The sequence below is a fragment of the Podarcis filfolensis genome, assembly GCF_964270895.1.
Source record: "Podarcis filfolensis genome assembly, chromosome: 13".
NCBI classification, from domain to species: Eukaryota; Metazoa; Chordata; class Lepidosauria; order Squamata; family Lacertidae; genus Podarcis; species Podarcis filfolensis.
In genome coordinates, this window is record NC_139615.1 from 14979605 (window position 1) to 15006784 (window position 27180).

General features: G+C 44.3%; 2 protein-coding genes across 5 annotated transcripts in view; both read right to left on the reverse strand.

The window, feature by feature from the left end:
* The window catches only part of LOC310748416 (uncharacterized protein), a 376897-nt gene that overhangs the window by 282164 nt on the left and 67553 nt on the right, over nucleotides 1–27180 (reverse strand). The gene's annotated exons all lie outside the window — the stretch shown is intronic.
* Nucleotides 1161–27180, reverse strand: part of LOC310748404 (NACHT, LRR and PYD domains-containing protein 1b allele 5-like) — a 39859-nt gene continuing 13839 nt past the window's right edge. The window contains exons 6-11 of one of the 4 annotated variants that reach the window (XM_083584172.1): nucleotides 10523–10746; nucleotides 9917–10161; nucleotides 3174–3296; nucleotides 2751–2892; nucleotides 2612–2662; nucleotides 1161–1816 (exon numbers count right to left, since the gene is read on the reverse strand). In XM_083584172.1, coding sequence (XP_083440298.1) covers nucleotides 1482–1816; nucleotides 2612–2662; nucleotides 2751–2892; nucleotides 3174–3296; nucleotides 9917–10161; nucleotides 10523–10746 — 1120 coding nt within the window. In that variant the 3' untranslated portion in view covers nucleotides 1161–1481. The remainder of the gene's footprint in view (nucleotides 1817–2611; nucleotides 2663–2750; nucleotides 2893–3173; nucleotides 3297–9916; nucleotides 10162–10522; nucleotides 10747–27180) is intronic. The other 3 variants (XM_083584171.1, XM_083584170.1, XM_083584169.1) reach the window with 3 other exon arrangements.

Here is a 27180-nt window from a genome sequence, read left to right on the forward strand (position 1 = left end):
CTGCTTTCTTCAGACACCTTCAGGGGATGCTCTTGGTGGAGTTCGAGCTTGAACTTCCCGAGTTTGCTCTTGGGCAAGTTCTCCAGCCTGGACGGCCAGCAGTCATGGATGGTCCTCATCTTTGCTCTGCTCTGCCATCCACAAGTCACCAGGGAAAAGAGACAGAAGTGAGAGGGAGGTCTGCTGCCAGCTTCCACATCTGAGATTGGAGTGGAAGGTGGGGGAGGGGTGTGGCCGGAGATGGCCCTAAAGCCTCTCAGATGGGGACTTAGTTTTCCAATCTTAAGACTGAAGAGCCAACACTGGAGATCAGAAATAAAGCCTGACTCCTTGCTCATTAAAAGGAAAAGGCAGCATCCAATGGTATAACGTGGGTTGCTGGCACCCAAGGTGGGTCAAGTTTTGCGCCCCATCCTAGATGGACTGGGTGGCTGGGGTGGGGGCTCACAGTGCCCGTGCAGAAGGTGAACAGAGCCCCTGAGGAGAATGAGGATATGGCAGAGCATTGCACACCCCAGCCACCACTGTCCACTCCCAATGACACCAGCGCCAACAAAGCTAAATGCCCTGACAAGGGGGGAGAATAGGGAAGATAAATAGCAAGTGGGGGAGCTAGAGCACCATGCGAGAGTGCCTCTCAGTCTACAGCAAAACTTCATAGGGAGATGGGGATGGGAATAGTATCTGGGCAACCGCCTAAGGGAGCAAAGGGGTTGGACTTCATACTTGACAGATGGGAGGTGCCAAATTTGATAGAGAGCAGCCTCCTCCAATCATGTCCCGATTTTTCTCAAAGGAATATTAGAGGGTATGTGTAGTGAGTGCTTGGGAGAAGACATGGTACGGCTCTGTCTGCAGGAGTCCCCTAGCAATAAGGAGGTGGATTTTTGGTGCCCTGAAAGGGTCTTGCTTTCTGCCTTCCCTTTGTAGGAACGTTTAGGGAGGCAGGGGAGGATATTTTGTTTAATTATATCCTTCCCAACTTGTGTTAACAAGTTTCATCATTTAGCAGTGTAACAGTCCCCTTTTAAAACTAACACAGCGAATAGGTGTGCTAGGCCTGTATAAGCCTTTAAAATAACTGTCCTGGTATTCCCTTATTCCCTTATCAAAAGAATAGACACAACACAGTCTTCTATAAAAGCATATAAAAAGAGTTTACTCACTTACATCCTGTTCACAGAAGGATCCTAGAAGGCAGACTTAAGTTACAAGAGTAATATACCTGGAGACTATTCCATAAGGGAATAGTTCCTGTGTCCTCTCTTGGCTGGAAGCATCTCAGACTGATGCTTTTTTGACAAAAGCAAAATGGAGAAGAGAGAGATGGCTGTCCTGCCCTGCACTTTTGTTACTTGCACAGGTAAGGTCACGTCCACCTCTGGTCACATGTTGAGAAAGTTTCTTCCAGCCCAGGAGGAAACAGGAAGTTTACCTGCTGGCTGGAAAAATATTCCTCCTCATGTGTAAACATGTTCACTCTAGGAAAGTTGTACTTGACTGCTCTGTGTTTTACATCCCACACCCTTGCTGCTGCATTGCCCTTCCAGGTCTTTCACGAGATGTGGGTTTTGGGCCTTCAGTGCCTCATACAGTTTATTCTTGCACCGGAGGTCCCAGCTTGCCACAAGCTTGTAGAGCTCTCGCATCTTGTCTGGGTTAGTTTCCTTGGCAGTGATTTTTTGGTATTGCTCCTCACTGAGGACGGAGCCATGCAAACTATCCAGCACTGGTTCCACTGGGATGGTCCGTTGGATTAACTGCTTCCTGTGCCGATCAATGAAGTGCATGTTGGAAGAGTTTGGAAGCTGCAGCCCTGCCAGGAAAGAAAGAACGAAAATCTTGCTACACGTTCACACTGCAGGCTTAAAACTGGTTGCCCAACTCTCCCACACCCTGGGAATTGTAGTTCCATGAGGGGAGAGATTCCTACCAGAGCATTCCTAGTAGTTTATGCCTACAGTTCCCAGAATTCTTTGGGCAAAGCCATAACTGTTGAGGAAGTATAAAACTGAAATACAGTAAGTGAGAGCAGTTGCAAGGGAGCCAGGGATGGGGCCAGCCCTACCATTAGGGAGAGTGAGGTGGCATCATAATAAGGGGTATCATGAAACAACAGCACATTGTCAGATAATTAATTCATTACTATTTCACATAGTATTATATTGAGCTTTATCTTTTATTGCTTTAATGCCCAGGAATTGATAGCTCCTACATTGAAGTGGACTAGATGAGACTTGGAATTTACTTGGAATTACTGAACCCAGCTTTCTCCCACAGGGAGATAGAGACCATTTCACTCACTATCCAAAAGCCATGAAAACTTTACCCACAAGGTCTCTGTGCTTGGAAGAAGATGAGCCTATGGATCATTGTCCCACAGATTTATGTATTATGCTTGCAGTATTACTTCATAACAAATAAGAAAAAAGCAAGTAACATTTTATATCTTAAGAACTGACAGTTTAAAATTGATAAGCTCACACTGTAAAACTTAAAGTAAGAAGTTCAATGTCAGTAAAACCAGTTCGGCTACTGTATCATCAGCTCTCTGTGCTCCTACTGGGAGGAAAGTGGGATACAAATACAAGGGAAATTAAAACCTGCTGACCTTGTGCTGGATATAGAATAGGAGAATCCATCTCCTCTGAAATTAACTCTCCTGAAAGAGAATAAGAAAGAGACATTCAAAGAGGGAATGTGACTAGTGGTCATTTTCCACCCTGCCCTGAACCTTCAACAAAACTCACTTCGTTTCAGATGTGCCTCCCAAACAATTTCAGTCGTGCCCTTCTTCATCAGGTAGAAGTTGAACTTGTCTTGCATTTGCTCAGCAGACAATTCTACATACTGCTGCAGCTTCTCTGCATCCAGATATTGAAACTTCAGTTCCTGTGGGAAAGAATGAAACCTCTGTAAGTGTGAATCTGGTTTAGCCCAGCCCACCATTCCGAGGGAGTCAAATTAAAGGGTGAAGAAGGATCCTGGTTGAATTTCTCCCATTCTCAGGCTTCACAGTTTGATTCTCCACTAGTAAAACCTTTCCAAAAAATTGTCTCACCTTAGGATAGACGGTGACAGCATCTGATGTCTTCAAAGAGACCTGAGAGCCAATTCTCAGGCTTCACAGTTTGATTCTCCACTAGTAAAACCTTTCCTAAAAATTGTCTCACCTTAGGATAGACGGTGACAGCATCTGATGTCTTCAAAGAGACCTGAGAGCCAATCACCAGAGGTTTCAGGGTCGCAGGGGGTTTCTCTATTCTCTTTGAATTTACTTCATGCTTATCGACCGCCTGGGAAGGGTAAAGAAAGTCACTTTTGACATACGCAGAAAAGGAACTTTGAAAGACTAGAAGCCTACAACATTCTTGGCATTGTAGCACCAGGAAATGCAGGAATGGGGAACCTGATGCCCTCCAGATGTTGTTGGACTCATATCCTCCCCAACAAGCATGGGCCAAGGATGATGGGTTTCATAGTCCAAGAACATCTGCAGAGACGCAGATTCTCCATCTGCAATATAAAGAAAATTAAACCACTATGGCACTAGAAACTAAAATGTAGAGCAGAGATTTCCTGGCCTCATGAGGAACTGAAGCCAAGGCTCTTGGACTGGGCAGCCTGGACTATGAAGGGCTGAGAGGTACCAACAATCCTAGGTACACCTGCATCTTCTCTTGATGAGACTATGCAGGAAACCACAGAAGGCATAAAACGTCAAGATTTGAATGAAACATAAGAAGATAATTTTAGGAAAAGATGGAGAACGTAATATGATAATGTGCTTTATCTCCCATGTGTTAACACTGCAAATCAGGAAGAATGTTTTTCCTCAAGAGTTCTTATAGACAACTTGTTAACTACCAAGCTGAATCCTTAATGAACAAAGCTGTAGTTGCTCATTGCTAAATATGTTTACTCTGAAGGAAGCCTTACTGAAGGCTTCCAAGAGAATGTGCTTAGAATTTTGTTTTCACAAGTCAGTGACAACAACATTTATTTGACAACCAGACAGGACATTTCGCCTCTAGCAAGCAGGCTGGCTAACAAAAGAAAAGGGTGTATTTCAATATTGCAAACTTCACTTTAAAACAACAGTGTTGGTGAGCAACTAAGTAACCCAGCAGAGGGCAACTTGTTAATCTCTCTACTGGCATGTTGACGTTGGCTAGAAGTTTGGTAAGACAGATCAAGTCCAACAAAGATAGGACTTCCTGTCTGGCTGCCATGATGAACAGCTGCACCCATGCCAGCGGAGCCTTTCCATGTTGCTAATGAGGATAATATGGGAGTAATTATCCTCCCCCCCAGGGTTGGGAGGGCTGTTCCACCTGCAGATCATCCGATACCTGCCACCCATCCTGAAGGAATACGGGGGGGGGGCAGGGGGCGCTGATTGCAATGCACCACATGTTTCGGCAACTCTCCAAAGCTGTCCCAAAAAATTAGACAAGAATTTGTGGAATATTATAGAAAGTTATATGAAAAAGGGAAAGAAAGAATAGAAGATATAGAACAATACATAATATGTCATGAAATTCCAGGAATAACAGAAGCTAAAAGGGAAATTTTAAATGCACCCATTACTATAACAGAAATCCCAAATGTAATTAAAAACGCCAAATCAGGGAAGTCACCTGGCCCAGACGGAATACCGGTAGATCTATATAAAAAACTCAAAGAGATATTGATAACACCCCTGAAAGAAGTAGTCAATGATATTTTTAATAAAGGAATTCTTGGAATGATCCATACATGATTCTATTACCGAAACAAGGAAGTGACTTAGAGATAACCTCCAACCATAGACCTATATCTTTGCTGAACTGCGACTAAAAAATCTACACAGGTATATTAGCAGATAGATTTAAAAATGTATTAAAAGATATAATTCATCCAAATCAGGTAGGTTTTCTTCCAGAACGCCAGATTCAACATAATACCAGGAATATTATTAATATCTGGAGAATATCTGGAGTTTAAAAATGAAAAACAAGCAGCCATGATGTTCTTAGATGCCGAAAAGGCATTTGACAATATCTCATGGAGCTTTATGAAAAAACAGATAAACTTATTGGGCTGCGGGGAAAGGTTTGAAAGAAGTGTAGAATTCATTTACTCTACACAAAGAGCAAAACTAATAATTAATGGCAACATCACCGATAGCATAGAAATCATGAAAGGTACGATACAAGGTTGCCCCCTTCCCCCCCTTTTATTTATATTAGTGCTGGAAACCTTGCTGAATGGACTGAAAAAGGAAGAAAGAATAAAAGGTATCAAGATTGGAGAAAAAACATACAAAATAAGAGCATATGAGAATGATGTGATAGTGACAACTGAAAACCCCAAAGAATGTATCCCATTGGCAATAGAGATAATTAATGAATATTGACAATTGGCAGGATTCAAAATTAATAAAAAGAAAACCAGCTTATTAGTTTAAAATATGTGGTTAGAGGAAAAACTGGAATTACAGGAAATTACCAGCTTAGAAATCAAGAAAAAAGTAAAATATTTGGGAATTTGGCTGTTAAATAAATGTATTAATCTATATCAAGATAATTATGTTAAATTATGGAAGGAAATTAAGAGGGACCTGGAAATTTGGAGTAGGCTCCATCTCTCCTTTTGGGGCAAAATTTCTGTAATTAAAATGAGTATTTTGCCAAAATTGATGTTCTTGTTTCAAACTATCCCAATTTGGAGGGGTATGAACTGCTTTAAAAATTGGGAAAAGGATATAGCAAGATTTATTTGAAACTGCAACAAACCAAGAATTAAACACCAAATTCTAATAGACCAAAAGGAGAAAGGAGGATTCTCTTTGCCCAATTTGAAATTGTATCACGCGGCAGCCGGGTTAGTGTGGATCAAAGATTGTAAAGTCTTGAAGGACACGGATCTACTTGATTTAGAGGGCTATGACAATCGCTTTGGATGGCACGCGTATATGATATATGATAAGGTGAAGGTCCACAGGGTTTTTTTGAATCATATAGTAAGAAAATCACTATATAAGATATAGATAAATACAAAGATCTTCTGGAACCCAAGACCCCCTGGTGGACCTCCCCATTGGAAGCCATGGCTGTTAAAAAAAAGAATATGCAAGGAGACTGGGCAACGTATAGAATGATTCTGGAAGAGAATAACAACAAATTAATGCTGAAAGAATTTGGAAAAATTAGACTATATTTAACAGATTGGTTACAATACTTTCAGTTGAACGAAAGATTTAATATAGATAAAAGAAAAGGATTTGCAAATGAAGCATCTAAATTCCAAAAAGAGCTTCTCCACTGTAAGAGTAAATATATTACGAAAATGTATAATCTTCTCCAAAGAGGAAGTGAAAGGACCTATGATATGTTGGGCCCAAGACTTAGGATCCAATATATACATAAATCTACTTCTACACCAGTGTGGTGTAGTGGTTAAGAGCGTTAGTCACGTAATCTGGGGAACCGGGTTCGCGTCTCCGCTCCTCCACATGCAGCTGCTGGGTGACCTTGGGCCAGTCACACTTCTTTGAAGTCTCTCAGCCCCACTCACCTCACAGAGTGTTTGTTGTGGGGGAGGAAGGGAAAGGAGATTGTTAGCCGCTTTGAGACTCCTGAAGGGGAGTGAAAGGCGGGATATCAAATCCAAACTCTTCTTCTTCTTCTACTTCTTAGACATCTACTTCTGCTTCATTAACTATGCAAAAGCCTTTGACTGTGTCGACCACAGCAAACTATGGCAAGTTCTTATAGAAATGGGAGTGCCTGATCACCTCATCTGTCTCCTGAGAAATCTCTATGTGGGACAAGAAGCTACAGTTAGAACTGGATATGGAACAACTGATTGGTTCAAAATTGGGAAAGGAGTATGACAAGGCTATATATTGTCTCCTTGCTTATTTAATTTATATGCAGAATTCATCATGAGAAAGGCTGGGCTGGATGAATCCCAAACCGGAATTAAGATTGCCGGAAGAAATATCAACAACCTCAGAAATGCAGATGACACAACCTTGATGGCAGAAAGTGAGGAGGAACTAAAGAACCTTTTAATGAGGGTGAAAGAGGAGAGCGCAAAATATGGTCTGAAGCTCAACATCAAAAAAACGAAGATCATGGCCACTGGTCCCATCACCTCCTGGCAAATAGAAGGGGAAGAAATGGAGGCAGTGAGAGATTTTACTTTCTTGGGCTCCATGTTCACTGCAGATGGTGACAGCAGTCACGAAATTAAAAGACGCCTGCTCCTTGGGAGAAAGGCAATGGCAAACCTAGACAGCATCTTAAAAAGCAGAGACATCACCTTGCCAACAAAGGTCCGTATAGTTAAAACTATGGTTTTCCCAGTAGTGATGTATGGAAGTGAAAGCTGGACCATAAAGAAGGCTGATTGCCGAAGAATTGATGCTTTTGAATTATGCTGTTGGAGGACTGCATGGACTGCAAGAAGATCAAACCTCTCGATTCTTAAGGAAATCAGCCCTGAGTGCTCACTGGAAGGACAGATCATGAAGCTGAGGCTCCAGTACTTTGGCCACCTCATGAGAAGAGAAGACTCCCTGGAAAAGATCCTGGTGTTGGGAAAGATGGAGGGCACAAGGAGAAGGGGACGACAGAGGAGGAGATGGTTGGACAGTGTTCTCGAAGCTACCAGCATGAGTTTGACCAAACTGTGGGAGGCAGTGGAAGACAGGAGGGCCTGGCGTGCTCTGGTCCATGGGGTCACGAAGAGTTGGACACGACTAAACGACTAAACAACAACAACAAATAAACATGAATCAGTGGGAAAAACTGTGGAAAGTGGATATCATATTTACGGTATGTATGAACTTAAGAGAAAATGTCATGAAAATGTTATATAGATGGCACTTGACACCAGCAAAATTAGCCAAAATGTATAAGAACAGGTCAGAAATATGTTGGAGAGGTAAGAAAGGAATTGGAACATATATGCATTTGTGGTGGGAATGTGAAAAGATCAAAGAATTTTGGGACATCATATACAATGAGTTAAAGAAAATGTCTAAGATCCCATTCCCTAAAAGACGTGAGGCATTTTTAATAGGTATCATGACAGCAAAAATTAAGAAATTCAGACCACTATTCATGGTCTGAATGCATGGTCTGCACGCTACAACTGCAGCAAGGATTCTAATAGCAAGAAATTGGAAAAGCGAAATCATCCCTTCAAAGATTGAGTGGCAAGCCAAATTGATAGAGTACTTACAATTAGCAAGGAGAATGGGAACAGTGAGAGGAAACTCAACACAAGATGTTAATAAGGAATGGATTGTAATTAAGAAATATCTCAAAGGGTACTGTGATAACAAAAGCTTCCTGGCAGATATTGAATGAGTCATGTAACATAAAGTAACTGTTAGAAAACGTTAGAATTAAGATGATGAGTAACAATTTCAGGAAACTGTGTAAATAATAGCTTAAATGTAAAATAGTACAATAAGGACGCGGGTGGCATTGTGGGTTAAACCACAGAGCCTAGGACTTGCCAATCAGAAGGTCGGCAGTTCAAATCCCCGCGACAGGGTGAGCTCCCGTTGCTCAGTCCCTGCTCCTGCCAACCTAGCAGTTCGAAAGCACATCAAAGTGCAAGTAGATAAATAGGTACCGCTCTGGTGGGAAGGTAAACGGTGTTTCCGTGCGCTGCTCTGGTTCACCAGCTTAGTCATGCTGGCCACATGATCCGGAAGCTGTACGCCAGCTCCCTCGGCCAATAAAGCAAGATGAGCACTGCAACCCCATAGTCGGTCACGACTGGACCTAATGGTCAGGGGTCCCTTTACCTTTACCTTTAAAATAGTACAATGGGTTCAGTCGGAAGTTTCTTTTGGTGATGCATACTTCAGATGTAAGTACGTTCTTCTCTTCACTCATACTTTTATCTCTTTTATTATTCTTTCTTTCTTTCTTTCTTTCTTTCTTTCTTTCTTTCTTTCATTTCTACTCTTTTCAATCTTTATAATTTATGGAAGGTTTGTAATGTAAGTTGATACTGTATGTATTTTAAAGTCTTTTTTGCTTAACAAAACAAACAAACAAACAAATAAAAAGCTGTCGCCATGAGCAGAGGACACCTGTTTTTAAGATGAAATCTGGACTTAATTAACAGGCATGCTCTGAACTAGGGGAGAAAATAAACGAAGGATCAACATTGGAAATGTTTTATTTGGGCTAATTATGAAATGCAGTCAGCGGCGGAGCAAGCCGACTGGGTGCCCGGGGTGGACTGGGGGGTGAGGCCAGCCACTGCGGGCTCTCAGGAGCCTGCCAGCCTCCCTCCCCTCAGCCGCCCTACAGCTGATGGGGAGGCAGCAGGTGGACCTTTTTGGCAGCGGAGTCTGTGCACGCCCAAGCAGCCGCGTCTCTCTAAGGAGAGATGCATGAGTCAGGTGCGCTGCAGGCTCCATGGTGAGTGCCGCCTAGGATCTGTCACCCACCTTAGTGGTGGCACCCGGAGCGAAGCATTCCTATTGCACCCCCGTCACTATGCCCCTGAATGCAGTACGACATTAGATCATTACTCTCTGAACTTCAGAGTATGGGAAGTCATCCAAAAGATAAATAATTTGACATTGAATAATTGGCTCTTTTGATTATATTATAATTTAGATTGTTTTGTTGTGGTTTTTATTGGATTGTTAAAATGGAAACTTAATAAAAAATATTATTTAAAAAGCTAAGTCACCCGGTGGAGGGCAACTGTGAATCTTCTCTCTAGCAGCATGTTGATGTTGGCTAGAAGTTTGGTAAAACAGATCAAGTCCAACGAAGATAAGTACAGTTCATGCACCCTAATGTATAATTTTGCATAGCTATTCTGTCAGGGTTAGAGTGATCAAGCAAAAGATCCAGGTAATCTGCAATACCAATCAAAGTTGGAGGTCCCCAGTTACCTTTACTATAGAAGAGTCATTCGGCAGGAGGTACAGGTGAAATGTTGGTGTTTCCAGTCGAAGTCTCTGATAGAGCAGTACGACAGTGTTGATCTTTTGCTTAAACCACTTTTTGAAAACGACTCCAAGGGAAGAGAACTTGGGGTTTTCCAACACAGCATGGTGAGGCTCCACTCTGTCTGGTTTCTCCAGCCTCATCTCCCCTTCAACAAAATGTGCAATGTAGACATGGGAACTGTCGTCACCTGAAAAGACAAGCATGTTAGCAGTGGGAATGTGGCAAAAACCATAATCACTTAACCCTCTCTATTTCACGCAAGCATTTATTTTCTCATTGTCATTTAAGAGGCTTATAACATTGCTTCACAGGACAATATGCTTGCATGGCAGCTTACAACAGAATGAAAATAATAGAAAGCAATAAAATAGCATAGTTGGAACACTGAAAATTGAAACAAATTACAAAAGACTGGTAAGCCAGCACTACTGACTTCTAGAATCCACACCGCAGGCCCCATAGCATTCTGGAAACATCAGTGGAAGTTTTTCCTGTTTAGGATTGATCCTACTATGGTTATAATGCTGGAAATATTTCCCCTGCCATACCTTCAAGACACAAGAAATGGGGGACATGAATGGCTGCCACAGCTTCTACTGCATCCACTTTAATGTTGAGCAGAGGGCCAGCAGCCTGCCACTCCTCAGTGGTCTGTTCTTCCAGGTGCTTAGGCCATGAATCAAAGTAGTATGTTACAGTCACAGCTTCTTTCACGTCACATATGAGATCTGTATCTCCACAACGGAAGGAGCCAGCCTCAGTGGAGCGCACTCTAAATGGCACCAAGGGAAAGATGAAAATGGAATCAGGTTCAACATGAACTGGGATAACTTCCCCTGCTGGTCTAAACTGATATTTTTGCAGGAGATGCTTCACACGCTGAGTTATGGAGGTAAAAAATGGATGGAAGGATATCTTCTGGTCAAGCATTACTCAACTAAAACACAACTGCTGTGAGGTCACCCAATAAATAAAAAAGGTGGTTTTTCTTATACTGAGAAGGTCTTTTTAAAATGGTGTCTTCATGCAGAGCAAAGCAAGCTGGTGAAAGTAACTACTAGTGTTCTGTTTACCTGTGTGTTGATGATACTAGAACATCAAGGAAATTTCTCATACTCAGAAACCATGGCAAAAGTTCTGTAACCCATGTACCCAATTTGCTCTAAACACCAGACCAAAAAGCACACTGCTTTAAAGTAATTGGGAGGGAAACCATGCATGCCACCTCGAACTCCTTGGAAGAAATATGGGGTATAACTTAAATCATATCAATAAAATATTTTAAAGAAAAAATGCAGAGTTCTATATTTTTTCACCCTCCTGGAAATAATAGGCAACAGCAATGCTCCAAGGTAATGATTTTCCAGCTGTATTTGAGGGAACCCAGGAGTTCCTCATTGAAGAGATCAAGATTGGTTCATAAGCTTCCTTCAGAGAGAATTTGCCCACCATGACAGAATTTGTTCACTGCAACGTGCAAAACATAGAGCGCCATCATATGTGATGACTGTGAGACCCACAGAAACTAGATGTGCTCTGTAGAACAATTAAATGTAGAAACCATTCCCTGAAGGGAAAAGGTTTTAAAATGTCTGATGGAGAGATCACTCACCTGTGTGCTTTGTTGCCCCTTTCTGAGTCCCAAACCACCTCTGGTTTTATCTTTTCTGGAAGACCCTATAATGAAACTATAATCATTTATGTGGATGCCAGAAAGTGGATTCCATCTGAAAAGACGGCATTCTTGTCTGTTTCTAACACTCCTGTGACCACACCAAGGAGCACTGCTTGAGGCCAAAGCCACAACTATACAGTGGTACCTCGGGTTACATACGCTTCAGGTTACATACGCTTCAGGTTACAGACTCCGTTAACCCAGAAATAGTGCTTCAGGTTAAGAACTTCGCTTCAGGATGAGAACAGAAATCGTGCAGTGGCGGTGCAGCGACAGCAGGGGGCCCCATATGCTAAAGTGGTGCTTCAGGTTAAGAACAGTTTCAGGTTAAGTACGGACCTCTGGAACGAATTAAGTACTTAACCCGAGGTACCACTGTACACTGCTACGGCTTCTTCTTCACCTGCTGTGCTCTGTATTCATTTTGGCCACAGTAGACTAACCTAGACTGATTCCTGAAGTACAGTGTGTTATTTAACTGCTGATAATAGCATTATTAAAAAATGTATGTTTAATGCAACATTTTTCGTTCTGATTTTAAGATCTCATTATACTGACACACATTCAATAATATTCATCACCCAACTAAGTAGGGATAACACAGAAGCAGTATCCTGGAATTTAGAACCAATCTATGCATGTAACCAGGAGTCAAGATGCACTCAGAGAATTATCTTCTGGAGACAGGTGTTCACACACTGACATCTGAAGATGCCTAACACGAGATGAATGTGTGTTAATAAAAAATGTTTAAAGCACTGAAAAATATGGGAGTTTAACAGATGGATGACCACATCAAATGGGCCCTTCTAAAACAGATGTGACTCAAGAGGATTTCACACTAAACTGGAATCACAGCATTACAATTGTGCAGAAGTGCAATGATCTTATTAGATGGATCTTATTAGATAGAACTTAAGACATTCTAACAAATCTGCAACTAGCTTCCTGCTGTGTAAAGAGGGGAATTGACTCTGCTGTGTGAATAAACGCACTAGTGTGAGTTAGGAAGGATAATATTAATTCAATATATGATCTCCTGCTACCCACAACATTCCCACAGGAGCCACCTGGCTAGATGCAGCCTTATTTCCTGCTACCAGCCACTAGCAAATATGTAAATAATTACCTAAGATGGGACAAATGCTATCCTTAGGGGACTAGAAATTTAAATTCAGTGGCTTCATGTTAAAAATATCAATGTGTACCTTATTCCTGTGGGCGGGAAATGCACATCAAGACAGGTCAGCCTCTTACCTCACTGGGACACCAGCCACATAGGACACTTTCCCCAGGACCTGCCGGGTTCTCTATCTTTATGCTTCCTTCCCGCTGTGGCTCTATTGGGCCAGCTGCCTTGAGTGGAGTTTGATCCAAAGCTGTAAAAGGAAGACAATTATTTGCCTGACACAACTGTTGCAAGGAGGAAGTAAGTTGAACTGCCCTTGAAGTTTAAGAACTCGAAGTTAAACTCACCATGCCTTGCAGAGAGCAGAATCAGAACTGAACCTGGACGTACCATTTCTACACATTCCAGGAACCTGCAACAAGCTTGCTCCCCTCTTTCTTGGATTATACTCAGCAATTCTTTACTTTTCCACTTTAAATTTTTCAACATTTTGAAAAAGTCTCTGTATTCTTTCAGTGTGATAACAAAGCAAGAGTATAGCACGTCATAAAAAAGTTCAATATCCGGTTCAAGAATTTCCATTAATTGTTTTCTTCCCTTGCAGATCATCTCATTACTAGAGATTGTGGATCTTTCCAATGACCTGTGGCAGAAACATTTATTTTATTTAGGTGACAGAAGGCGGGGAGAGGAGAATTAGAACGTAGTTAGGATGCAGACTGCTCCCTTACCATAAATGCCAACCAGGGTCCTTAGGCCAACCCCCTAATAATTTTCTTCTGGGGACACAACCCCCTCAATATTTTCTCCCCACCACTGCCCACCCACCTGCCTTCCTATCTCCCTCCCTTGGTTTGCTCTCTACCCCCAGCCAGGCATCACTCTCTGTTTCTGGCTTTCTTCCAAGAGGAGCAAACTGGGACACAGCAGTGGCAGGAGGTGCAGGTGAGGGTGCGGTTTGTGTGTGTCCATCCCCCACCTGGCTGCGTACCCCTCCATCCATTGCTCCCTCGCTCCCTCTGTGTGTGGCACCCTCCTGTGGTGGGGACAACCCCCCACTCAACCCAGTGAGCATGCCTGGCCAGTGGGTGATGACAGGCATGGGCAACGCTGGGTGCCAGGCTGAGAGGAGGCAGCTGACTGAGGGAGAGAGGAAGGCAGACGAAGAACCCTGGCCATGTTGCCAACACCAACACTGACTGCCTACACTTGATGCACCTGCCTGGGTGCACACCTGACACCTGACTTGGCTGGCCTACCCCACCTAAATTCATATTATCATCATGTTATGATGAAACTGTGCTAATTTGTCATATTACTATGAAATTGCTTTTGTAGTTGGCTTATGGGTTGCCCTCTAGCCTCCCACCTCAGGGTTGCCTCAAGTTTATGTGAACCATATCACACTTTGCTGTGGTCCTTTTCTTCAACCTTCCCCCAATCTTTGGGTTCCCTGCCCCTTAGGGGTTCGTTTCCCCGAAACAAATTCCAATCCTTACCGTGCCCTCCCAACTCGTCCCTCCATGAGGCGGGAGTGAGATGATAATCCCAGCCAAGCTATCCTGACTGTGAGCCATTTGCTGACGACCACTTTGTCCCCCAAGCAACTGGAAAGTTCCCTGCCCTCCGACCAGCTTAATGTGACATACAGGGCTGGAGGGTTTAAAAGGTCTTTCAGATACCAAGAGTCATTTGCTGGGGAGGCTCTAGCTCTTGCTTTCCTGCTTCAACAGCAGGTGTACTAGAACAGATGGCCCACTGAGTTCCCTCCAGGTCTTGTACAGTGGTACCTCGGTCTATGAACTTAATCCATTCCTGAAGTACTTTCTTATAACGACTCTGTTCTTAAACCGATGCGTTCTTTCCCTAATGAGGCCTCCCGCCACCGGTGCCCTTCCACTGTTCGGCTTCCGTTTTTAGATGGAGGTAAAGTTCGCAAACCAGAACACTACTTCCAGTTTTGCGGAGTTCGTAAACCGAATAGTTCCTAAAAAAGGACTGTTCATAAACTGAGGTACCTCTGTATTCTATGACACAGGCAGGATCCTTGCAGCCAGTGGACCACAGGTAGTCCTCAGATACACTCCCTGGGGCCTTCCAAGGCCTGTGGAGCCCTGCCTCTGTTTCCCAGCTACTAAGCTGTGTGATGGTGCCTTCATCAGGCGTGACAGTAAGTTGAGAGGGAGCTGAAAGTGTGTGTGTTTCTGAGAGATGAGAGAAAGTGAGTCGAGGGGAAAGTTGCACGTGTGTGGGATGGAAAGAGCATTGTGAAGCTTATGCGTCTGATTGAGTGTGAAGCCCCCAACCCACCACTCACTCCCACATGCAGCCCTCAGGGCTAAAGAGATAGTCCTGTCATCCCCTGTTCTATGTAATACAGGAACTTGAATATCCTTCCAGCAGCCCCATTCAGTTCTATCTTTATTATGTCAACATTATTACATTTATATTGGCTGGTGTGTGTGTGTGTGTGTGTGGAGGCTGAGAAACTGTTCACATAGTGACTATCTTACAGAGCTGGACTTTTTTGCTTCACTGCTCCCTGTACTCTGCTGGTTCCACACCCCTAAGGTTGTAGGCCTTTAAAGTATCTGGCAACCTGCCAGCACCAGTGGAAAATATGCATAATAATAATAATAATAATAATAATAATAATAATAATAATAATAATTTATTACTTATACCCCACCGTTCTGGCCAGGCATCCCCACCACTCTGGGCGACTCCCAACAGAATATTAAAAACACAATAAAAGTTCAAACATTTAAAACTTCCCTAAACAAGGCTGCCTTCAGATATCTTCTGAAAGTCAGATAGTTGTCAGGTAGGAGCCCTGCCTCCATCCCCCAGCTGCTAAGCCTTTAAAGTATCTGGCAACCTGCCAGCATCAGTGGAAAATATGCACTTTGGTTTTCCTGCCCAATGGTTGACGCAGAAAGTGGGAAAGGTCCAAAATAGCAATTTTCAAAGTATTTTTTCCCCAAGCAGGGGCACACACACATTTATTAAATTAGTGCTAAAGCATTTTTGTTTTAAGCAGGAAAGCTTGTATTGTTTTAAGATTAATGGATTTTACATTTGCTTTGGATTGGAAGGGTTAGCTGAGAGGGGGAAAACATTGCTAAAGCTGTAGCTAAAATTGTGGCTTCCGTCAATTATATAAGTACAGAAATTACCCTTTGGTGGCTTTTTCTGATGGAACCAGTTCCTCCAGAGCTTGATTAATTATTGATGACAAGAATTCAGCTGACCGGTGCCTTGAAACATGCATTTCGCAAAGTCGTTCTGCTGCTAGATATTGAGAAGGTGAGTGCACATCAGAAGTGTTACTGAGTCAAACCCTTGGCCTATTAGAATTGGAGAAGAAGTCAAGATGAAGCTGAACTGTCTCTTCCCAGTTTCACCTGGGCTAGCATTTATCATGGCATGGGAGTTCTTATCAGGAACGAGATGGCCATGAAAAGGCCTCCTAGGAGCAACTGCAAACTCAAGGGAACCATAGTTCATAGTGGAATGAGTTTTTTGCTTCCCAAAGCAAAACCATCATGTTTGCCAGCAGCAGGTATACCTTTCTGGGAAAGGACTGTCTGGCTGAAATTCTCCCTGCACCAAGAGACATATGCGAGCAGAGAGAAATCATATAACACCCACAATTCCTTTCCCCTTATTTTTCACCATTATTTGGCATTGACACACATATTAGGCATTGTATTGCCTGAAAGACAGCATTGGTATAGATTACAGTGGTGTCCAAACTTTTTTCAAAGAGGGCCAGATTTGATGAAGTGAAGGGCTGTGAGGGCCGACCAAAGGGCCGACCAAAGTTGTTAACTGCCACAGGAGGGGCCGGATTAAACCAACCGATGGACCGGATTAGGCCCCCGAAACGGACTTTGGATATGCCTGGTATAGAAGGATTCACTTCCATCTCATACCAGTCAGTCTTCCAGTGATGTGGAGGTATTATTTTGGGTGACCTAGAGCTTAATGTGGGATGCATACACACTACTTGCTCATTCTTTCCAACATTATTTTGGTGGTTAATGTCATGGGTGACCTACTGAAGGCACAAAGGTGGAGCAGACAATCCCAACAAGAAAGTAAAGTGGGGGGCATTTAAGGAAACCAGTGTGGCTGCATAAGGAGCTTACAGATGAGCTGAGAGTAAAGAAGGGCATGTACAGTGGTACCTCAGGTTACATACGCTTCAGATTACAGACGCTTCAGGTTACAGACTCCGCTAACCCAGAAATAGTACCTCGGGTTAAGAACTTTGCTTCAGGATAAGAACAGAAATCGTGCTCCAGCGGCACAGCAGCAGCCAGAGGTCCCATTAGCTAAAGTGGTGCTTCAGGTTAAGAACAGTTTCAGGTTAAGAACGGACCTCCAGAACGAATTAAGTACGTAACCAGAGGTACCACTGTATAAGAAATGTAAGAAAGGGGAAATCACAAAGGAAGGGTATATACAAGTAGCCAGTGCTTTTTTTCTTTAAAAAAAAGTGTTAAGGGGTGCTCTAATTTTCGTACTCATATTGAAATACTGCCTCTCAATGAAACCAAACTTAGATTCACAAAATGTTTAGGCATATGTGTACCCCCGCATCCCGCCCAGAAAAAAAGCACTGCAAGTAGCCTACAGTTGTATGGTGAAGGTCAGGCTGGCTAAAGCTCAGAGTGAGCTCAGGCTTGCAAGAGAGATTAAAAATAATTTTTAAAGGTTTCTCAGGCTATGTTTGAAGCAAGAGGAAGAACAAGCAAGTGTTAGGTCTCTGCGTGGAGAAGACAGAGAAATGCTATTGGGTGACAGAAAGAAGGTGTAACTGCTCAACACCTTCTTTGCCTCTGTCTTCTCCCAAAAGAAAAGCAATGCTCAACTTGCAATAATAACATTATCAATTTTGTAAGGAGGGAGCTGCAGCCCAAGATAGGAAAAGAGGTGGTCGGGGAACACCTAGCTACTTTAAATCAATTCAGATCTCCAGGCCTGATGAGCTACACCCAAGTGTACTAAAAGAGTTTACAGATGTAATCTCAGAGCCTCTGACTATAATCTTTGAGAATTATTGGAGAACAGGTGAGGTCCCTGCAGACTAGAAGCAGATGAATGTTATCCCCATTTTCAGAAAGGGGAAGAAAGAAGACCTAAGTAACTACCACCAGTGAGCTTGATATTGATACCAGGAAAGGTCCTGGAAGAGATAATTCAACAGTCGGTCTGTGAGCACTTAGAAAAGGATGCTGTGATTACTAAAACCCGGCATGGTTTTATCAAAAACATGTCATGTCAAACTAATCTCATTTCTTTTTTTTTTTGATGGAGTTACAAGCTTTGTGGATCAGCAGAATGCTGTGGGCGTTGTGTATCTTGATTTCAGGAAGGCTTTTGACAAATTCTCCCCTGATATTCTTTTGACAAAGCTTGTATAGTGTGGATTGAACAAGTTAACTGTTAGGTGGATTTGTAGCTGGTTGACTGACCGAACCCAAACAGTGCTCATTAATGCTCATAAATCATCCGGGGGTGGGGGGTGACAAGTGGTGTGCTGCAGGATTCTGTCCTGGGTCTGTTGTTGTTTAACGTCTTTATAGACGACTTGTATGAAGGAATTGAAGCAATGCTAATCAAACTTGCAGATGACACCAAACTGGGAGGGGTAGCTAATGCTGCTGAGGACAGAATCAGGATTCAATATGACCTTAACAGAATGAAGAACTGGGCCCAAACTAATAACATAAGTTTCAATAGGGACAAATGTAAGGTTCTGCACATAGGCAGAAAGAACCAGATGCACAAATATAAGATGGAGAACACCTTGCTCCTAGTAGTGCATGTGAAAAGGATCTAGGGGTCTTAGTGGACTACAAGTTTGACATGAGTCAGCAGTGTGATACAGCAGCAAAAAATGGCTAATGCTATTCTAGGCTGCATCAACAGAAGTATATTGTCCAGATCAAGGGAAATAATAGTATGACTTTATTTTGCCTTGGTCTAACCACATCTGGAATACTGTGTCTAGTTCTGAGCACCGCAACTTAAGAGGGATGTTGACAAGCTGGAACGTGTACAGAGGGGGGCAAACCAAGATGATCAAGGGTCTGGAAATCAAGCCTTATGAGGAGTGCTTGAAGTAGCTGGGTGTGTTTAGCCTGGAAAAGAGGAAACTGATAAGAGATATGACAGCCATCTTCAAATATTTTACGGGCTGTCCAATGGAGGAGGGAGCATGCTTGTTTTCTCCTACTTTTGAGGGTAGGACACGAACCAATGGCTTCAAGTTACAAGAAATGAGATTATGACTAAATATCAGGAAGAACTTTCTGACAGTAAGAGCTGTTCAACAGTGCAACTGACTCCCTTGGTCAAAACAACAACAAAAAAATCTTTCCAGTAGCACCTTAGAGACCAACTAAGTTACCGTAGCTATTGGTATGAGCTTTCTTGTGCATGCACACTTCTTCAGATGACTCCCTTGAGATGTTATGGACTCTCCTTCCTTGGAGGTTTATCAGCAGAGGTTCTAACAAATCGTCAACTTGCTTCCAATAAGTTGCAAAGGGAATGTGCTCTGCTGTTTATCACTAGTGTGAGGAGAGATAATATCAAAACGATATATCATCTCCTACCTATCTTAACATTCCCACAATGTCAAGAAGGCATACTCAAATTGGCACATAGGTTTCACACACAAACACACACAGCCCTGCTCAAGAAGCCTCCTCTCCACCCAGTCCCATCAGACTCGGTCAATGTTCTCCCTTCCAAGTTCCTTACCTTTCCTGGTGAAACTTGGGGGACATTCTGGCAGGGGCTCACAGTCAAAGGCTTTCAGCACCTCTGAAGCCACTTCCACAGCATAATCCTCACCATAGTATGTAATAAGCAGTTCTGTGAGCTCCCAAACATTTGCTTCAACCAGCAGCTCCCTGGGGATACTGACATAGCCTTCCTTGACGGGGAACATGCTGAGTTCGTTCTTGAACTTCTTCAGATCTGACTCCTTCAAGGTATTCAGTGTGGCCAGCAGGCATAATTGTGTAATCTGTACTGTGGTGATTATTGATGTTAGTAGCCATATTGAACAGAAAAATCCAGCATTCCTACATCGCCCTTCTCTTCCTGTTGGAGCACATTGAATAGGTAGCAATTTCAGACTGGACTACGTAGGGAAGGGTTGTGGATATGTAGGTGATCACATGCATGCAAAGGATCCCAGGTTTAATCCCTGGAGCCTCCAGATAGGGCTGGGAAAGATTCCTTCATAAAACCCTGGAACGAACTAGATGGACCCACTGGCCCAATGTGCCGTAAGGCAGCTTTCCATCCTTCTAGCCTCTCAGGTGATTCAAGGAGCTCAGCCTGGCCCAGAAGAGAGAAACTGATCCAAGAGGGTTGGGAGGGTTTGAAGACTATCTTAACTTACAGGCCTCTTCTTAACTGTTTGCAGGCATCTACATTTATTTCCCACCCTGTTTCTGATGTTCCTTCTTCCCTGGTAGGGAGCGGATGTCGTGTAATATTTTGCCTCAGGTGCTAACATGTCCTGGGCCAGCCCTGGTGTCAATAAGGCTTCATTCTGGTTTAGATGGAGGGCAGAGGGGTGTGGGAAGACGCCACCTCACTTTACACAGGGAAGATTTACATCCATCATTCTGCTCATTTCACCCTGCCCCTGCCCCTTCGGATCTATCTGTCATGGATGCTTTAGTTGAAAACCCTAAGTTGCAGGAGGGTTGGACTAGATGTCCCTTGGGATCCCTTCCAACTCTTAGATTCTATGATTCTTTGGAATATTGCCCAGGAGGATATGCGACTCTCCTGCTCGAAAGGTTTCCCCACCCAAGGACGAAGGCAACCATGGGAAGGAGCTGAGCTCTCGGTACTGACAGAACCCGCGAGGTGTCAGCACCATCAGCCGGATCGAACCCCCGCCCCGCTCCCAGTCCCTTACTTTGCCAGGTGATACCCGAGGGATCGTCCACCGGCGGATTGTAGTCCATCGCCTGCAGCACCTGGGCCGTTACCTCCACAGCATAAGCCTCACCGTAGTAGTCCGTCAGCAGTTCACTGAGCTGCCAAGCATCGGCTTCTTTCAGCAACCTTTTGGGGATTCTTCTGACGCCCTCCTTGACCGGGAATCTGAGCAGTTCGCCCTTGAATTTCTCCCTGTCCCTTTCCCGGAATTTCACCAAGGTGCCCAGAAGAAGGAGAGCGGCGGATTGACTCTCCTGGATCTCAGTATTTAAGAGAATGAAGCGACTCGACGGATTTGTGGGAAATACTAACTTCTTCGCCATTGCGCTCCTTCCTCACCAGCCCCAGCCCAGCAAAAGCCTCGGCCAGAGAAAAACCTCAAAGGTCTGGAGACTCTGTCAAGGCAGAGAGGCCGGTGGGCCCGATCCCCGTGCGAACTCGCCGTGGCTGATGCCCTGGAGGAGAAAGGCGTGGCCGGTGGACAGCAGGAAGCCTGCTCCGAGAGCCCCGTCTCTTGCCCTGCGCGTCGCTTTCTGCTCCCTTTGGCAAGGAAACTCTTGGAGATTCTTCCCTCCGGCAGGAACAGGAGACTGGAGGGCGGGGAGGGCGACAGGGACGGCTTTCCAGCAGCTCACCTTTCGGGCTCCCCAGCCCCGCCCTGCGTTGGAAGAACTTGGCTGAGAGGTTCTCGGCGGAAGATCTCCGAAGGCAGCCCTCGCAAGATTTGCAGGGGTGAAGAGAATCTGCTCTTGTTTTGAGGAGGTCATAGCACTGCCCTCCAAGAAATACAGAATAACACCTGAGTGCTCACTGGAAGGACAGATCGTGAAGCTTAGGCTCCAATACTTTGGCCACATCACGAGAAGAGAAGACTCCCTGAAAAAGACCCTGATGTTGGGAAAGATGGAGGGCACAAGGAGAAGGGGAAGACAGAGGACAAGATGGTTGGACAGTGTTCTCGAAGCTACCAACATGAGTTTGACCAAACTGCGGGAGGCAGTGGAAGACAGAAGTGCCTGGCGTGCTCTGGTCCAGGGGGTCACGAAGAGTCGGACACGACTAAACGACTAAGCAACAACAACAATTTGCTATCGTTCCCCTTGTGCCTGACTGCAGTTCAGGATGGGGCAGCAAGGATCCACCCAGGTTCCCCCCTCCAGAAATCCTTACTTGGCCTGGTGATTAAGAGGAGCCTGTCCCCCTCGTCCCCGCAGCGGATGGCCCGCAGGGCGTTGGCCGCCACCTCGACGGCCTCCTCCTCGCCGTAGCAGCTGAGCAGCAGGTCTGTGAGGCGCGAGGCATCGTACTCCTCCAGCGCCTCCTCGGGGATGCGGAAGCCGCCCTCCAGGACGGGGAACTCGCGGAGTTTGCGCTTGAACTTCTGCAGATCCTCCTCCCACAAACACGACAGGATCCAGCGCAGGCTGCGGGGGATTAAGAAGCCCTCCCAAGGCTGCTGGGGTCCGTAGAAGAGCGGGGCGGCCGAGATCTGCAGCCGCCTTAATGGCATTTTACCAGTGCCTTTCAGTGCCTTCGGAAGGAGGGCGGTGGCGAGCAACAGCTGCCATAGCAAGCGGCCCAGCAGCAACCCGGAGAGCAACCAGGACAGCAACCAGGACAGCAACCACCCGATCATTCTGCAGCAGTGGCGTAGCGTGGGGGGTGCAGGGGGGGCCGGCCGCAACATCTGGGGGTTAGGGTTAGGGGGCGCAAATCCATGGGTTAGGGGGCGCAAATCCACGGGTTAGGGGGTGCAAATTACTTGCCTTGCCCCGGGTGCTGACAACCCACGCTACGCCACTGCCCCGCTGTAAGCCAAATCATGCCCATTTTCCAGACACGCACACAGCATGGCAATCGAGCGCAATGGAATAGAACAAAGTCAGAGCGCTTTTATTTTTTAATTGCATGAGGCATAATCCTGCCACAGAAACTTTCATTTACTTACTGCGTGACAGTCAAATATTAAATCGGGGGTGGTGGCGGTCCAGGGGTGCCAATTTGAAAAACACATTAGGGGGGCAGGCAAGCCCAGCCCTGCATAATCGGTCACATGACGCAATGCACATGCTGTCAGTTTGCATTTCTTAATGCGGAAAGTATTGATACGATGTGTAGAGATATTCCCTATTCTTCTTAATTCAAGAGAGTTCTGGAAGCTTCTCTGTGTGAGAGGAACAAGCAGAAGGTTCATGCCCATCAACTAGGGTAGGTGGTGGAGTGGGGAAAGCTCCCTAAAATATTTTATTGGGCAGCCAAAGACCTCACAGCCCCTAGGAGTTGGCTCCTATGCTGGGCGTTCAAGGGAGCTCTGACTGCTGCCACTGCTTCTCCTCACTTCTAATGTATAACCATGACAAGATCAGCTTCCTCCAGAATCAGAGCTATTGCAGCAGCTTAAATGAGGCAAGAGCAGCCCTGGCTCCCTAGGAGCTCTGTTAGGTCCAAAAGCACTCCAAAGGGTGAGACTGCTTCTTAAAAAACCTGTTAGCACCAGGTTGGACATACCTTTACTTCTGGATGAAGACATAGGCAAAGTAGGTGTTGAGTAGTTTTGCCTTTTCTCTGTCATCCAATAGTATTTCTCCACGTTCCCAGTGCAAAAGATCTATCACTTGGTTGTTCTTCCTCTTACTTCAGACTAGAGATGGGAAGGCCTGGAGAAAACCTGGAAAAATTGAAAAAACACACAGTCTTTTTCTGTTTCCTCCCCAAAGCCATTTGGAAAAAACGGAAAACAACTTAGTTTTTCCCCATTTTTTCCTGTTTTTCCCCCAGGCCTTCCCATCTCTACTTCGGACATAGCCAAAGAAACCTTTTTTAAAATTATTTTTAACATCTTGCAAGCCTGAGCTCATTCTGAGCTTTAGCCAGCCTGATGTTCCCCCTGCAACTGTTGGCTACTCGTGTATATTCCTCCTTTGAGATTTCGCCTTTCTTCAATTTCGTACACATGCCCTTCTCAACTCTCAGCTCACCTGTAAGCCCCTTATGCAGCCACACCAGTTTCCTTAGATGCCTCCCACTTTTCTTTCTTGTTGGTATTGTCTGCATTTGGGCCTTAAATATTTCTCCCTTTAGAAACTCCCATCCTTCTTGGACTTCCTTCTCATTGAATATTTCTGACCACGGGATGCAACCCATTAGATCTTTCAGCTTTTCAAAATTGGTCCAGAGTGCATGTCTGACTGTATCCTGAAACCTAGGAGAGCATGATCACTTCCCCTCAAGTTTCTGAGCACTTTGACTTCATCAGTCAGTTCCTCCCTATTGGTGAGGACCTGGTCCAAGATAGATGATCGCCTTGTTGGTTCTTCCACCTTCTGGGAAATGAATTTGTCAGTGATGCAATGGAGGAATTTGTCAGACCTTACACTCTTGGCAGAGTTTGAGTCTGCATGGATATTGGGGAAGTTGAAGTCCCCCATGATAACTATTTCTCTCCTTTTGGAATGTTTGGTAATCTGCTCTAATAAGACATCATCCAAGTCTTCAAGTCTGGCTTGGTGGTCTATAGCAGATACCCACAGTAAGATCACTGTTGTCTCTCTCTCCTACAATTTTAACCCATAAACTCTCAATCTGCTTTTCATGCTCCAGGTCATGGATTTTTTCTCAAGTGTACACATGTTTTTATATAATGCTACTTCGCCTCCCTTCCTGATTGGTCTGTTCCTTTTGAACAGCTTATACGCCTCAGTTCCTACAGTCCAGTCATGAGTCTCATTCCACCTAGTTTCAGTAATGCCTATCAGGTCGTATTTGCCATCCTGGATAAAAAGCTCCAGTTCATCTTGTTTGTTTCCCATGCTCTGTGCATTATGGAGAGACAACTGAAACCATGAGTTGTTCCCTGCTGCTGCTGCTTCCTTCCTGCAATTTCTTGCCCTTTAGCAGGTTTCTGGAGCATCACCTAAGTTTCCTGTGACTAAACTAATATCTTTAGTCAGGAGATACTTCAGCTGAGATTCCTGCATTGCAGGAGGTTGGACTAGATTACCCTTGATGTCTCTTCCAACTCTAAGATTCTATGATTCTAATGAGATTCACCAGCCCAACACTGCAGATTTGGCATACAATAGAGTTGCAACAGGTAACCGGCTCACTTATCCCAGTAATTAATATCCAGATTCTTCACCCACAACTTGTCTGCAGAAAAGTCTCAGACAAGAATACAGGACCTCCACACCCTCCCTAAAATAATGTGAGGAGGGAAGAGAGGAGTATCATCAGCATCCTATAGAGCTGGAGGGAATTTTCTAGGCCATCTGGCCTGATGCACAAAACCCAGCCCTACAGCATTTTCAACAGGTGGCTGTCAAGATTTTTCCTGAAGACCTCCAGCAGGGGTGCCAACTTGAAAAAAATATGGGGCGGCAGATAAACCCCACCCCACATAATCAATCACAGTATGTGGTATACACACACCATTTGAACGGCATTGTTTGTCAACTTTGGGGGGCCCTCAACTATTTTATTGGGGGGGGGAAGGGTCCTTGGCCACTAGGAGTTGGCTCCTATGGCCTTCAGTGAGGCAGCTCCCCACCCCAGGAATTGGCTCCATGAAACCATATGAGAAATTTCCAAATAAAACTCTTCCAGCAGTTTCATGCAAATGCTAAGCTGCATCAGAGACCAGATGGATCTCTGCAGGAGCCCACAAGCCCAATGCTTATATACGGATTCATCCATGCCCGATCTTTTTCCACCTTGTTGCCTACAAGGAAGAGATCACTGGCCCAGCCTTTGTTTACAGTAACCTGCCTGAAATCCTCGTGCTACCAGGAAACTTTATTAGCTGGGTTGGTAGGCATAAAACTAAAGTTCAAAGTACAATGTAGGGCATCTTTCTCTACCTCGCTACCTACAAAGAAGAGATCACTTTGCTACAGTGCAGATTATGCCTCCATAACATGCAATGCTTCAGTGTTTACTCTTGCTGTGGCCTAGCCTTTGTTTATAATAAGCTGCCTGAATTCTTCATGCTACCAGCAAACGTTATTAACTGGGTTGGTTGGCATAAAACTAAAGTTCAAAAATGCAGCTTCACATCTTCCTACAATATAGGGCAGGGCCAGGTATGAGAAAGCAGCAGGTGTGAATCATATAAATATAGACTCCTTGTGCCCTGGGAAGATGTCTGCAGAAACACTTTGGAGGTTCATACTCAAGATCTACTGATGCTGAGGAATCACCATGCTATAATCAATCAGGTTGATGTCAGAGGGATAGACATGCTACTATTTCTCTTTCTGTGTTCCACCACATTATATTTAATTCAACTTAGAATTCCTGCTGTTGTGGGTATTTTCAGATGGTGTGTCATGGCACCCTGGGGTGACTTGAGGAACATTCAGGGGAGCCGTGCTTTCATTAGCCGTCCTTTCATTAACTTGCAACCCTGATCTTCCTGCATTCTCTCTCCCTCCCTCCCTCTCTCTCTCTCTCTCTCTCTCATTCTGAGGAACATTCAGGGGAGCTGGCAGCTTTAACTTTCTTTTTTTATATATATAAATTTTTTATTGGTTTTTTAACACATATTAAAAGACAATACAAGATGATACATAAACGAACAAACATATAAACACGTATAATTTCTTAACATTTTTTTCTTAAACCTTCTTTCATCGACTTCCCCATACCTCCCTTTTCTGCATCCCTGTTTTAAATCTTTCCAGCAACCCCTAATTTCAACTTATAACACTTTTTTTCCTTTAAGTCCTTTTTCTCATATCCAATTGTTTGTCCCTGCAATTCTATTTTGCATGACCCAAGACATTTTAACACTCATTAATTTTGCAACAGTTCTTAAGATAAACTTTAAATTTCTTCCAATCTTCTTCCACCGTCTCTCTCCCTTGGTCACGGATTCTGCCGGCAGCTTTAACTTTCAACCCATTATCTTCCCCTAATAAAACAGTGACAAAAAAAGTGGCAAACACTTTTGCATGACTGTTTATATTCTGAAAATCTCCCTCCTCCAAACAAAAAACCCTCCCCAGCTTCAGTAACTAACAGTTCCTTCGTTTTACACAGAGGGTTTGAAAAATGCAAGAAACCAACAAAGTAGCTTGATGGGGTGTGTGTGTGTGTGTGTGTGTGTGCACGCACGCACACGCACCCCATAAAGAGGGATTTAAAAATAACCCTGAAAGTGAGCAGTGTCTTTTGTTTTTCTCACTCCTTCTACCTTCAACATTCCCCCTCCCCTTCGTCTCTACCTCTCCCCCCAGGCAACCCCCTCCTCCTTAACAGTCAGCCAGCTTTATGGGGACAGGGAGAATGTTGCAGGAAAGGATCGTGTCTGCATGTTTGTCCAGTGCTATGTGTTTCTTGCTTTTCCTTCTGATTGTAATCTTGTTTTGCCCTCTCCATGCCCCCACCCAACCAAAGGGAAGCTGGGCTGCCATGCAGAGTCCATCAACTTG